The following is a 14,686-nucleotide window of genomic DNA, read 5'->3' on the forward strand; positions in this document are numbered from 1 at the left end:
AAGGGGTGGAGATTCCAGGTGGATTTACTCTGTGGATTCCCAGGTGGGAATCCAAACCCCGTCCCATTCTGCCAGAAAACCCAAAATGCACAAAACTGGCACCTTATTTCCCGGTCCAGGCGTCGTGGGTTTGTGTGATAGCAATAGCCACCCCCCCCCCCCCCCACCAAGGTTGTCCTTCCCGTGGCCTGTGGCTCTGTCCTGTCCCTCTGTCCCCCCCCATCCCCTGCTGCCGTCTCCTGCTGTCCCCTGGGGAGCCAGCCCCCCACCCAGGAGGTGGAGAACCATCCCCCACGGACCCGGGGAGGGGAGGGAAGGGGGGGGCGAGTAACGTGTAGCTGTTCCCGTGCTGTGGAGGTGGAGAACCGTCCCGGTCGGAGCGTGGCCACGGACCCGGGGAGGGGAGGGAAGGGGGGGGCGAGTAACGTGTAGCTGTTCCCGTGCTGTGCTCTGTGATAACAAGGTTCCTCTTATTTCATGGTAATTTCTTAATTCTGGTTTTTATATTTAAATACGCCGTATCTTTTGTACTGTACGTTGGCGGTAGGGGACGCATAATGCACTTTTTCTTTTTTTTTTTTTTTTGACTTTTGTTTTTAAAAAAAAAAAAATGTACTGTATATTTTATGTGCTTCTTGTGAGAAAAATAAACTTTTTTTTTTTTTTGGTTTTGGTTCGGTTTCCTTTCACAAATGAGCTTTGTGGTGTTTTGGGGGGTGGGGAAGGTTCCCCTGGCCCTGGGGATGGAAAGAAAAGGAGGTGACGGACACGTATCACAGGATCCCTTGTCCCCAGCCCCGTGTTATCTCTTCCCGTCTGTCCTGGCTGCGCTCCCCCCTTTTCTGGGGGGAATCCTGGCTGTTTTCTGCCTCTGAAGGCCACACGGGAGGATGCTTTTGTCCCTTTTGGTTGTGTCTCAGCCGCTCTGCCGGGGTGGTGAGTGCTGCAGGAACACACCGAGCCACGGCACGGGCTCTTTTGCAGGATTTCTAAGGGAAAAAGGGAACAAAATAGAAATATACTTAGGAGGAGAAGTGAAATCTGTCGTTCTCTGCTCTTGCCTCTTTTCAGAGACTCCAGGCTGGGTTTAAGAAGAAGCTTCTTGCGCTCGCCAGCGCCAGTGCCGGTAGCGGAGCCCTGGTGTGTGTGACACCATGTGTGTGTGCAGCGTGTGTGTGTGACAGCGTGTGTGACAGTGACTGAAAAGTGTTTATTTGGAGCAGGGGGCTTGATGCTGCCGCAGAGACCCGGGCTTTTCACTTCCCCCAGACCTGCTCTGCAGCCTCCCTCCCCGAAAGGGCAAAACCCAGCGTGAAAAGCCCGAGGAGAGTGAAAAATCCTGGGATTTCTCCTGCTCCCGCTGCCTCCCCGACCATCCACCCGAGGTGGGACCAGCCCTGCCCGGGCCTTCGCCAAATTTTGCCTTTAAAGGCAAAGAGCGAGCGTCCGTCCCGAGCGGCGGCCGAGGAGGCTCGTTGCTGCCCGGGATTGTTCTCGCTTCTCCAGAGCCGCGTCGGGGAGGAACATGTCAGTGTTTACCTTGGCAGCCCAGCAAAGCGCAGCCTGGGGATGCTCTCCAGCTTTGGCACGCTTGCTAATTGCCTCCAAGAGTCGTTAACCCCCACCAGAAATGTTTGCTTTTTACTGTCTTTTGTTTTTGGTGGGGGTGATGATTTGGCTTGGTGTCTTGTCACCCGTCGTCAAGTGGGGCAAAGCCTGATTTACCACCCACCCCGGCACCGAGGAGCCACAACCCTCCACCAGGTCCCACCAGCAGGACCCAGGGAAGGAACCAGCCCTTCCCACCAACTCCACGATGTTCATTTGCCAACTCCTCGTGCCACAAACTCATCGAGGGTGAATTAATTGGCTTAAATCCTACCACAGCCCTAGCAGAGGCTGGGGTTAAGGGTGCAGCAAGGTGCTGTGTGAGAGCACGGGGCTGGGGAACATCTTTCTTCTCCCTGGCAGCTGAGTGTCACCCTGTTGATGCCACCAAGTGTCACCGGCACGTTTCTGGGCTGCGCTGGCGGCTTTGCAGGGGCTCACGCGTGGGCAGCCATTCCCCAGCTGGAAAAATAATCTGGAAATGGTGGAGGAGAGAGCCCTGGGCTCCCTGGGATGGGTTTGTGAGGGTTTGGGTCTTCTCTTCTCACCTGAGAACACTTGTCTGGTGGAAACATGGCTCTTCTCCCTGATGCAGGAGCGGGGTCTGTCGCACCACAGGCAGGTACCTGCTGTGGAAGAGAAGGCATCAGGAGCTGGGACTGGCATCTGAGGCTCCTCTGATGGAGGACAGAGACCCCCGTGCTGAGTTCTCCATCACGGAGCACTTGGCTTTGTGTCAGGGCCTTCCAAGAGTTGCCCAGACGTGCTTACGGGACGGCATGGGAAGGGAAACGGCAGGAGTGAGTGTGTGTGTGTGTGAGTGTGAGTGTGTGGGATGGCACAGGAAGGGAAACAGCAGGAGTGAGTGTGAGAGTGTGTGTGTGTGTGTTCAGCTCTTACACCCCGGGGTCAACTCTCCAGCGCTGAGCCACGGCAGAGCTGGAGCTGGGCTGGTAGCCCCAGAGGTTCTCTGGTTTGGGGGGACACCACCTTTCTCGCTGTGGTGTTGCTGTTTGAGGTCCTTGGGACAGAGCCTGTCCCTTAATCCAACACCATTTTGGGGTCAGATGTTTGCTGTTGGCTCCTTTAGCTCACACTTCCCTCAGCTGATTCACAAGACGATGCTCCCTGCTCATCCTGGCTTCCCAGAGATGGAGACCTCCCTACCATGGCTCGTTGCATCAAAGAGGTGACACGTTGGAGAGGCACCAGGAGACGGGACTGGGAATGGCTGGAGGGTGCCCTGGGGCCGCTGGTGAGTTCGTGTGTCTTTTTTTTTGTTCTTGTTTATGATGGAAAGTCGGTTCCTTGCGGAGCCGTTCTTGTTATGGCCCAATGTTACATCCTGTTGTGACGTTGCTATGGCGAAGCCGGGCAACATCTGGAGCAACACGAGTTCTCTCCGGCGACGGTCGGAGGGATTATTTATAGCTTCACCAGCACAAGGAGACGCCTGAGTGTGAAGCAGATGATGGTGGGGGCAGCCTGGCACTGGGTGCCCTCTCAGTTGGGGCCCAGGGTGGTGGGAAGACATGAGGTCCTCACCTCACCGTCCCAGTGGAGGAACCCACGAGTGATCAGCAGTGATCAGGAAGGAACCAATCTCCTCAAGGACCTTCTCGACTCCGTACTTTGCCCCTGATGGGGGAAGGATGGTTCCTTTCCAGCGCTTCCCAGTTTCACGCTGGGGTGGGGTGACCACAGGGGTGCTGGGCAGATGTTGTCATGGTGTTACTGGGGGGAAAGAGAAGGTTTGGTGGGTGAACGAGGCTGGTTTGAGTGACACAAAGTGGACACAAAGGGCCACCACTGCATTTCACCCCCAGGAGCCTCCTGCGGCGAAGGGGAGAAGCTCCTCCATGAGGTCTCCTGCAGCCCTGGGTGGATGCCTCTGTGTCTGTTGACACTGGGTGGTGGCTGGAGATGGCGATGGGGAGAAGCTCCTCCAGCGGGAGGTCTCCTGCAGCCCTGGGTGGATGCCTCTGTGTCTGTTGACACTGGGTGGTGGCTGGAGAGCCACGCTGGCCTCTAAAGGGGTAGAAAAGTCAATATTTTTCTAGGCAGAAGTTGAGAGCTGGCCCAGCCCATGCCAGAGGAGCTGGTGGCTGCGACAGACAGAGGGGCAGGACGATGTGGGGGTTCAGCAGGTGGCGGGGGGGGGGCTCCTTCTCCATCCAGCCATTGCCGAGGGGCTGCTGGTTGGAGAACCCTGGGGTGGGAGGTCCTCTCTGCGCCCTCACACACACACAAACACGTGTGTTTCATAGTGAGAGCAGCGTCTCCACCACCTCAGCCCCCGGGGTTTGCTCCAGCCTCAGCCCTGGCCCTGGGCGTTGCGTATTCCCTAAAAGTCTCTTCCTCTCTGCATTGAGGGATGGGGCAGGGGAGACGTTGCTGCCGCTGCCATTGCCTTTTATGCAGAGGCTTGGGGAGCAGAAGCTGCCTTGCTCCCGTGTGGGACTTTCCCAAGCCTTGACTAAGCAGCTCGCAGGAGAGCGGTGCAGGACCCAAGGTCCAGCCGCCACACAGCCCTGGGCTCTGCCATCCATCCCCACCCAGGGCAAGCCAGAAAAAATCAAGGTTATATGTCCAAATCATGATGGTTTTTGAGAACCCTAGAATGTATCTGGCTTCGGCACGGGGGGACCAACGGGGTTGGCTCAAGGGGAAGGCCAGAAAAAAAATCAATGTTATATGTCCAAATTGTGATGGTTTTTGAGAACCCTAGAATGTATCTGGCTTCGGCACGGGGGGACCAACGGGGTTGGCTCAAGGGGAAGAACCCCAAATTATTGATCAGGTCATTGGGCCGACATCAAGCGTGCCCCAGGCTCAAGTTTATCCCACGGAGAGGTGACTTGGCTGTAAAATTTGTCACTCGCTCAAAAGTCAGCAAACCTTGCTGCTGCATTTTCACTACTGAGGGGGTTCGGTGCTGCGAGGTGTCCCCCCTGACCCCCACCACCGCCGGTGTCAGCAGGGAGCATCCTCTGCTCCTGGCGTGGGTCGGGAGCCCGGCCGCCCGCCCCGGCCCTGCTGGGAAGCCGTTGTGTTTGTTTTGGGCAGCCTCAGCAGAGATTTAAAACTTCCAGCGGTAACAAATGGTGTTTTGTCTCGCTGCAGAGTAGCTCTGCAATGTGCATTGATAAAAAAATGATCCCTGCCTGGCTCCCGGGCTGATAAGGGCTGGGATAACCCTCATCCCTCCCTCCTTTTCCCCTTGACGCCGGCTCCTCAGCCCGGCTCCTGCAGCAGGGGATGAGGTGGTGGCATCCTGACAGACCATAGTCCAGGTGTCACCCCCACAGCCCGTGTGAGTGCGTGGGCTGCACTCAGAGAGCTGCCAGGGTCCCCCCGGGGGCTCTGGATGTGGATTTTCCAGCCCCATGGAGTGTCTGTGAGATGCCTTTAGCTTGGGGCCGGTCACCGGGGGGGCTGTTGGGGCTGACACTGGGGTAACTCAGCCCCAGGGAGGAAACAGCCCCCCGGGCACAACCTGCGCAGGTTGCACCCGTGTCTTTTTAGGGACCATGTAGGTGTTTTCCCCCCATCCAGCCTCGGGATGCTCCTGGGGCTTGGGCTCCTCGTGCACCATAAAAGGCAAAGCGTTGGGGCAGAGCTGCCGGGGTGGGAGCTGCTGCCTGCAATGCCAGGCATCCCGGCAGCGTGGCAAGGGATTAGAGCCCTCCAGCTTCTCCTGCTCCCCCTCCTTCCCCAGTGTTTTACAGGAGCCCGTTTGGCAGCAGGATTACCCAAAGGGAGGAACTTTCTGCTTGCGGGGCCGTTTAGAGAAATGCCCAGGGCGTTCATAGGGATTTTTTTGATCGGTTACGTTTTGGAGTCTCCTGAGGGAAACTTGTTTCCGAAGTTGCCGTCGGGCTTCTGTGTTTATCCCGGGGAGGGTTTTTTAATGTCACAGCAATTCTCTCAGCAATAACCCATTCCCACAGACCGTTCTGACCGATCCCTCTCTGCCCGAAGCACCGGGACACGGACCAAGGCTGGAGCACCCGGGGGGGAGAGGCTCCTTGTCCGTGGGGCAGGGAGGCAGGGAAGGGAGCCAGGGGCAGGGATGCGGGTTTCTAAGCTCCACGGAGGAGCTGACGGAGGTTGATCCTGCCCAGACGAGCGCCAGCAGAGGAGCTGGCAGTAAATCACTCTGGAAGCGGCGAGATCGGAGGGGAGGCAGGGAGGGAGGCTGCACAGGACCACGGGGAGTTACTGCTGCCTCAGGTTGGGGGGAAGAGGAGAGTCCCTGAAGAAAGATGCGGTTGGGTGGCAAGTCCTGCCTGTAAAGTGCTACAAACCAGCAAATTAGAAGCCGAGGGGGTTGCTTTTCCCGTTATTCAGGTGGGATATATTTGGGTAGGGACCGGCGTAGCATCAACTTTTGACAGCTGTTGTGCTGGGAGGGAGCCTCCTGCCCGGCCGCAGAGGATGGGCTCCATCACGCCAACGTGCATTTTCATCTCTGCTGGCCATGAGGCTAAAAAATGCCGATTCACATGACCCAGGCACGGAGGCTTCCAAGCTGCCTCCGTCTCTCCCAGTAGCGGAGGAAGGAGAAGGCGGTGCTGAAAGCCTGCCGAGACCCAAGGTGGGAAGAAATCTTGGCCGGGCAGTTCCCAAACTTTTTTTGGACCAGGAATTTACAGTGACTGAACTCCCCGCCATGGAAGCCTCCACCTGGCAGTACTATGGATATTTACAGGATGACACAAGTCAGGCGAGGGGGAGAGACTGCGCGGCTTCCCGGGGAGCCTCTGCGGGGACGTGTGAGGATTATACTCTGCTGCAACTCAGCCAGGAGGGCCTGGGGCACGGGCTGGAGAGGGGGGACATCCCCGACCCCCGGAGCGACACGCAAAGCCCTGCCAAGAGGTCCGAGATGAGGAGCAGCGGGCAGAGGGGGCCGTGGGGGCTGGAAGGGGACCCGTGCTGGGAAGAGCACCCCGCTTCCAAAGGGTGCAGGAGAGGGGAGGAGGGAGAAGCCCCTCCGAAGGTGTACGAAATGGAGTTTGGGGCCGGGCGAGCGGGCAGGGGCAGGACGGTGAAGCCGGTGGTGTACAGGCTGGAGGAGAGCGAGTACAGGCGCCTGATCGAAGAGGCAGAGGCAGAACCCGAGGAGGAATGGGAAACAGAGCAGAAGGTACCTGCGGTTCAGGAGGGCTACCAGGGGGATGGGAAGGTGGCAAGTCCCAACCTCAACAGGCTCAACTCTTTCCAAGGAGTCCTGAGGAGGCAGATAAGCCGTTCGGACTCGGAAAGCAGTGCAGAGAACAGGCAAGTGAATAAACTGACCCGGAACTCTCCCTCGGAGAGAAACAAACCGAGTGTCCCCATCAGGTCGGATAGCTTCGAGCTCATGGATTACATTTTGCAAAGCAAACAGGAGGCAGCAACATCTCTTTCCTATGTCCCCAGAGAAAGCAGCAGAGCAGCCGAGAGCTTCAGGCAAGCGGTGAGCTTCACCCCCCAGCCTGATGGCACCCCGGACCTTTGCCAAAACGGCCAGACCAGCGAGGAGGATCTGGCCAGGAAACCCGAGCCAGACAAACAGGTAGCAAAAAGCCTCGAGAGGATGGTCTCTGCGGCTGCAAATTATGCCTCGGTGCCTAGAGGCTTTGAAAAACTTCCGAGACAGAGCAGCAGCCAGCTCCTGGAGAGCAGGGAACAGCTCGGGGGTGAAGTAGATGTAGGGATGCTCGATTCGTACTGCCCCAAAAAAACCCCCCCGGCCCCTCCCGTCAGGTCCCACAGCAAGGAGAGCCTGGCTTTGAGCATGAGCAAGACCGTGGCGATGACCGAGGCGCTGCTGGAGTCCTGCGGCGAGGCGGCCAAGCCTGCCAAGGAGCAGTGGGCAGCTGCCGGCGCGGAGCAGCTCGCTGGAGGCAGGACTGCAGGAGGAGGGGGCTCGGAGGAGCCGGAGCGGAAGGGGAGGAAGAGTCAGGAGGATGAGAACGTGCTTAAAGTTGCCGACGCAAAGAAAACCTTCGAAAAGCCCAAGGCGGCGGAGGGGAAGGCAGCGACGCCACCGGCCAGCGTCACCAGGAAAGGTGAGGTGTGAGGGTTCCTCCTGGCAGGGGACCAAGGGGGGGGACCCTGGGTGGCCCAGGGGAGGTGGGAAGGCGGCGGGAGCCAGGTTTTTGGGAAAATACCTGCCTTGTCACCGGCGAGCAGTAGGTGGGAGGCAGTCGGGAGGCGTCCGCGGTCGTAAGGAGGCAGGATGAAAATCAGGTGTTGATTCACAGCTGCTCTTCGCCTGGTGGAAGTACTTCTCGCAGCAAAACTGTTTTGTGGGAGAAGGGATTTGCTTTTGAAGACTCTCCTGTACATAAATAAGTATAATATCCAGTACTCCTATACTTCTTTATACTCCTATACTGCTTTTCAGCAATAGACACAGTGCAGAAGTGCCCATATGATACTTTCTCCTGCTGTCACGTGGGATTATTTCCCTCTGTCTCTCTAGGGATTGGGTGGGCCAATATCATTTTATTTTAGCTATGGCATAAAAAGGAGGCATTTTTTCCCCTTAAGTTCTTTTTCTCCTGCGCCGTGACTTAGCTGAGTAAGTCATTCAGGAGAATGACATCTACTTTCATCAACTCTGTCACTGGAAAACTATGGATAAATGAACTTTGTTGAGATTTTAGTGGTAGAACAGTGGCTGTGCAGAAATAGGGAGAGGTTAGAAATGAGTGTTTGGGAGTTTGGATCCTGCAGAGGACGTAGCAGACCCACGCTGGTTAACTTACATCTTCTGTTTATTGACAATCTGCAATTGTGGATTTCCTTATAAGGGAAAAATAAATGTTTTAGGGGGCAGGAAATCTATGCTAGCTTTGAATTGAATAGAGTGTTGACTTAAAAAAAAAATAGGTGTGATTATCCCACGGCGCTGGGTACATTGTGCTGTCAATTACTCTCGTCCACAGAGGTCACGAAATCGAGTCAGAATGTGGACATTGCCACGGAGATGGGGTGTGTGTGTGTGTTAGTGACAAAAAAAAGCCTACAGCAAGGAAAACTAGATCCTATCCCCTCGGGAAGCAGCTGAAGAGACGTTGTAAAGTCCTGATGTAAAGAAATAGGGTTGTGAAGTTATTTGTCACTGCCGTGTGACAGGGAGAGGTGCTGGTACCCACATGATGGGGGTGTCTGGGTCCCCGCAGCCTCTCAGCACCTCCTGGAGTGGGAGATCTGTCTGATGAAAGGGTGATAAGCAGCTGATAAGGGCACGTTTCCACCAGCCAGATCAGAGGGAGGGATGCTTTCCTCGGCGATGAGGCTGGCATCCTTTTGGGGGGAGCAGGAGGAGCGGGTGGATGCAGGAGGTGATCTGATGGAAGGAGGACCCTCAGCGATGAGGAGGGCATCCTTTTGGGGGGAGCAGGAGGAGCGGGTGGATGCAGGAGGTGATCTGATGGAAGGAGGAGGGTGAGAAGGGACTGGGAGAAATGGTGCTCCCTCCCTAAGGCAACACCGGCCGCAGCTAAATCACTCCTGACAGATGTTTACCCACTTGTTCTTCAGAAGAAACAGGGAGGGAGGGTCAAGACAATCTATTTCAGTGCTGAACTGGGAAAATGTTGCAATAAGGAAGAGTAGGAAGAGCTTCTCATTTTGCTCTGCCCATGAAATAGTCCATTTAGTTATTTTAAATCTGTTTCTAAACCTCTATCTTCCCACACTTCACACTGAACACAAACATCGCTTATATTTACCGCTTTATGATTCCTTTTCTTATGCCTCTGATTTTTCCAGCACCTTTGGTCCAACTTGATCCTAGACAGCAGGGAGAGAAACAGAACGAGATGGCAAAAGGATTCAAAACTGGTTGAATGATGAGGACAAGACTAGGATATGTGATGAGTGTAACATGGAGAGCTACAGGAGCCCCAGCGCCAAACCTCACGTTACCTCTCACTGCTCAAAGCCCCCACTCATTACCTGCTGCCTGGCTGATTGATTTTTTTTCCTGCTGTTCAGAATGATAGGAAGCATCAATCCCAGGATATTCCTGTTGTAAATAAAATACAGCTTGCTTTTTTTCATCATTTTCCTTTTTGTGTTCTGCTTTCTTGTCTCTCTCTCTCTCCCTAGTTAATCAGCTGGTGTAGTGGAGGTAGCAACAAAGAAAATCCCATCTGTTGCAACTAATTGCTTGGTTTTAATTTGGCTTCCCAACATCTTAATTAGGTATTGAGACCACCTCTCCTTTATCACAAAAATGGGGAAAAAAAAAAGAAAGAAAAATATATTTGCCAATCCTGTACAATGATGGAGGAGAAAAATAGGTGAGGAAATAAATAGAGTGGCTCAAAATGAATTTGGCGATTTCCTTTCAGTGTAAAAACTGTGGGCAGCGGGTGTTTCGGGAGGGATGTGTGTGACATCTGTATTCCTGCATACAACATGCATGAGAGTGTGTACAGGCAGTGATAGATGTGCTTTATGAAATGTATTTTAAATCATTAATAACGATAGCATCAATTATTAACGCCCATCTTGACCTAATGCTCACTGATTATTACCAGTCTCCAGCCCTTCCAGCCACACACACACCCTGTCGGTGCAAACGCTCCCTCACCCTGGTGGGTTTTGGTGACCCTTTGGGGAGGGGGTTTGCCACCTGAAACCCAATTTACTGGGACTGGAAACAGCACAGGGACACGTTCGGTGCCACCCAGAAAAGTGGGGCAGAGCTGGGAATAAAACTGAGAGGTGCTGCCTCCCAGCTCTCTGCTTTAATTCACATATTCCTCTTCCCTCCTCGTCCCCGCGCTCTGATACACCCTCACACACACACACTCCCTGCCTGTTGTTTGAAACAATCTGATGGAACATACTGCTCTCCTTATCTTCATTCCATAATTCTACAGCTCCCCTTTCTGGCCAAGGATTGAATAAGGCCAAAGGGAATGGATTTTGCTCACTTTTCTCTCTCTCCAGACAAACGCTTTGCTGGATGTGGGGAACAGATCAGCGCAGGGCGACCGCTTCCCCGGGCGGAACGCGTAATCCCCTCCAAGAGCCAGAATTGATTAGTTGTAATCAAGAGCTGTTACGGGGTGGGTGTTAGGACAATTGTGTCTTGGCAGCTGCTCAACGTTTGATGGTGACGTCCCCGATTTCCATGGGAGCAGCTCCTCTCAGTGCTGCCGAATCTGGCCCTGGGTATCTAAATCGTGAGAGCCATAGAAGAAACCGTATAAAAATACACAGCTTTTAGGTGGGAGAACCTCGTGCTTCCTGTAAAGTTATTTAAATATAATAATTAATAATGATATAGTAACTAATCCAAAGGCTTTGAGAAAGAAATAGATAAATAGTGGACACAAACGTCCTTCAAAAGTTGTATAACTCGGATATCTGCAAACCCAAGGTCTGAAACACAAAGTGTCACGTTTGGCACATTTGGCGCGACGTAGAAATTAAGCTGCAAAATAACAGGACTTTCAATTGCTGATCTCTCTAACCCCTCTGTAAGCCCTTTTCCTTCCCTCAGAATATATTTAGCGATGCGAAGTTGAGGAAATTGAAATGTTTGAGGCAAATTCATCCCTCGAGTGACTTGTCTTGATGTTCTGAAGGACTGGGTTTGCCGCCCGGGCTGAGATCTTGCAGAGGCTCCGAGCCAAATTGTGTAACATCAGCTGAAGTCCAAAACCATCAAAATTTCTCCTAGAAAGAGGTGCCGCAGGTGTTTTGTTTTTTTTTTTCACCTTTTCTAACTAATAACACAGCACTGGCAGAGAAGGTTGGGGGGGACATACCAAACGCGTTACTTATCAGGCACGTCAAGATCGTCATAGGAACAAACCGGGGTGATTTATTGCAGCGATGGAATTGATGCATATTTGCAAGGAAGCTAAATTTAGCAGCTGACCTAAGTTTCAGAGGTGGAGTCTGCAGACGCGGCGCTGTTTCCGTATAAAGGCTGTGGGAGAGAGTCTTTGCAGCAATCGCGCACCGACGTAGCGGAGGGTAAAATATGTGGGATGGATAAAACCAGTGGAATGTGTTTTCCGCATAAATTCTGCACCTTTTCTGCAAAATTAAATAATCAGGCATGTCGGTAGGGATAAAACAGGACAAAACTTTGTTGTGGGGTTCCTTGTAGCTGCAAGAATTTGGTAATAGGCTATTTTCCTTTCCAAAAATTAGAATTCGTGGCATATTTTGACAAGTTGTTAAGCTGACATCACTCTGGCTGTAATTTAAGTACTGTTTGTTGGAATGATTTTATTCAGCTGAAGTGATGAAGATTACTGTTTACAGCGGGACCAAAGAGCATGTGGAAAACCTTAGCTGTTCCTTCTGGTGTTGATGATTTCAGCCTGAAATCCGTGTCGTTCCTTCATCACCCCGTACGGTGGGCTGTTGCGATCGAAACGGCTCATTAATCCAGGTCAGGATCCGAGTGATCTTTGGAGCATTTCCATCCAGAGGTTTAAGGAAGCACTAGAGAAAATTCAGCAGGTGTTGTTTCCCTGTGAGCCCATCCTTAGTGACTCTCCCAAGGACGTGCCGAGCTGCAGGAGTGTCCATCCCTGCAGTGACAACGGGCACCGGCCGTTCAGGTGGAATTCATTGAGGTCTCAATCAGATTTCTCGGGACAAATTTCACTTGGTGTCCTCTGTGCATCCCTCTCTTTTTAGCTGGATGCCAAAAACCTTCCTTGGTTCTTGGTTTTTGGTCTTCCTTGGTTTCTTTTCCAAGCTGTGGGGTAGGGCTGGGTACTGCTGCCTTCCCTGTTTTTCAGCCCAGCATCACCTCGAGCATCACCTCAAACACTATTAAAATACCATTTCAAGCTCGCCCACTGCTTTGAGCCAGAAGGAGCTATACATACGTGTAATATTTTTAAGTACCGTTTTCTATGCTTGTAGTAATAGGTTTTTTTATAAAGTTTTAACCCTGTGAGACTCCTAATAAATTAAGGGCCGTGGGACTGGCAGTCAAGACACTCAGCTCTATCACTGACTCACCGCGTGACCTTCAGCAAGTCACGTACCTACGTGGAAAATATGAATCACCATCTAAACCCACTAAACTACAGACTACCTGCAGGTCCCCTCCCGGGCTGCCAAACTGCTTTTGTTTTCTTCTTTTTTAGCTTTAAAGAGGTTGTTGGAGGGAGGAGGGCGGAGAGTAAGCACGCTGGGCCGGCTTTCAGAAGGAAGGTATTAATTCCAGGGTAATTGGTGCCACTGGCAGCGCGGGGCAGGGATGCAGACTTGCAACTCTAATCTTTGGGTGTATAATTTTTTTTATCAAGGTACGTCAGAGAGACTTCCCTGCTCTGTTGAATCAGTTATCAAGGTGTTGCTTGGTACGTCAGAGAGACTTCCCTGCTCTGTTGAATCAGTGGTTAAACTCATGTCAAAGTTTAACAACTGCTGGATAACTTTTGCTTTTGTTTAATTTGTAGCTACTGTGGCATCTGATGTTTCCATCAGCTGTAATCAGTCAGAGCAGCAAGACCATGACAAATGTGTCTCTGTGAGGTTTTCTGCATGTTCTGACACACAGCTATCACTTAACAGGGGGCAGTTCACAGTCCTGTTTGTGGTTTCATGGGAGAAGAGCAGGGTTCTCAGCTGAGCTCATCACGACACGCATATTTCTCCGAATTCAGAGGGATTTATAGGGGAGTTACAGGTTTTTTGCTCCCCTGAAAAATCAGGCCCCTTAAGCACCTAACCACATGCAAACGAGTTCGCAAATATTGGCCAAAACATATAAGGAAGTTAGACTTAGCTTTTGGTTTTGGCCATGTATGGTAAACACTGTGCAACGTGGGCACTGATCTAGCATCATTCATCCGCTCTTCAAGTTCCCTGGAGGAACAGAAACACGCAGTCTTTGAGGCTGGTATTACTCTGTGTGCCTTGAGGTATTTGCTGCACGGGTACTCACCTTCTTACTGTTTATTGTGTAGTTTATTAATAACCCTCAGCCTCTTTCATCTAACAGCAGACCAAAAAAACCCCTCTTTACGACCACATAAGCCAGCACCCCCCAAAATCCAGCTTTATTTTTAGCACAGCGGGGAGAATATTTGGCTTCCAGCTACTGTCCTGTGCTTCTCACTGAAGTGTGATTTTTAGCAGGGGCTTAAGCTCTCCTTTTGTCCCTGTCTTGCTGGCTGTGCCATTTTCCAGGGCAGCCACCAGCCCCAGCAAGCCAGTGTGACAAAAAATGCGGCAACGTGGTTGTTTTTCTTGCAGAACTGTTGGTTCTCTTCAGCCTTTGCTCTTCGCTGCCGGCGGGTTCTAGCTGTGCCCTGCTCGGCCCAGGCCTCACGGGGAGCTGCCTCCCCGGGGTTGGGCCTTACTGCAATTTTCAAGTTTGGTGCTTTTAGTGCCCCAAACCCACCCTATCCTTTCGTTAGTGTGTCCCCACCTTTGCTGGCACCCCAGGGAGGAGAGGAGGAGGGTGCCGTGCCAGCAGGGAGCCACGGCTGGGCCTGTGAGGGAGGAAGGCCAGAGCCGCGGCTGGGCCTGTGAGGGAGGCGGCCCGAGGCAGGCCGGGGATCAGCGGAGGGTGACGACCCGGCAAGGGGCTGAGTGCCTGAGGGGAACCGGGCTGTGGCGGCCCCGCCAGGGCCATGAGGGGGCGAGGGGTCGGGCCCCCCTCGGGGAGGGTCTCGCCCCGCCGCCGCTGAGGCGCGGCCGCCACCGGGGGAGGAGGGGCGGGGAGAGCGCGCGACTAGGCGGGGCGGCGAGTGCCGCGTCGCCATTGGCTACTCGAGCCGCCAATCACCTCTCCTCCCCCGCCCTCTGGACGAGTGAGGCGGGAGGTGCCTATAGTGAGGGGGCGTGGCCCGCCGCGCGCAGAGGGGGGATTGGGGCGTGGCCTTGAGGGGCGTGGCCTGGCGCCGGCGCTGCCCGCCCCCGCCGCGCGGCGGTCAGTCAGTCAGGCAGGCAGGCAGGCACTCAGGCACTGAGGCAGGCGGGCGGAGGCGGCGGAGGAGCGGGTCCGCCGGGCTGAGGAGCGGACGCGGGGAGGCGGCTCGGGATTCGCGGTGCGGAGGAGAAGCAGGGGAGCGGGGCGGGAGCGGGGTGGCAG

The 14,686-nt window shown here is 53.7% G+C and overlaps 1 protein-coding gene across 3 annotated transcripts in view; it reads left to right on the plus strand.

The window, feature by feature from the left end:
• The first annotated feature begins 5,801 nt into the window (after positions 1–5,801).
• Positions 5,802–14,686, plus strand: part of CORO1C (coronin, actin binding protein, 1C) — a 53,434-nt gene continuing 44,549 nt past the window's right edge. Inside the window, exons 1-2 of one of the 3 annotated variants that reach the window (XM_014964168.1) lie at positions 5,802–7,664; positions 9,376–9,665. In XM_014964168.1, the coding sequence (XP_014819654.1) occupies positions 6,089–7,664; positions 9,376–9,452 (1,653 nt within the window). In that variant the 5' untranslated portion in view covers positions 5,802–6,088 and the 3' untranslated portion in view covers positions 9,453–9,665. Of the gene's footprint in view, positions 7,665–9,375; positions 9,666–14,546; positions 14,643–14,686 lie in introns of those variants that run through there. The other 2 variants (XM_014964160.1, XM_014964178.1) reach the window with 2 other exon arrangements.

Source organism: Calidris pugnax, unplaced genomic scaffold (genome assembly GCF_001431845.1).
Source record: "Calidris pugnax isolate Ruff unplaced genomic scaffold, ASM143184v1 scaffold32, whole genome shotgun sequence".
Lineage (NCBI taxonomy): Eukaryota > Metazoa > Chordata > Aves > Charadriiformes > Scolopacidae > Calidris > Calidris pugnax.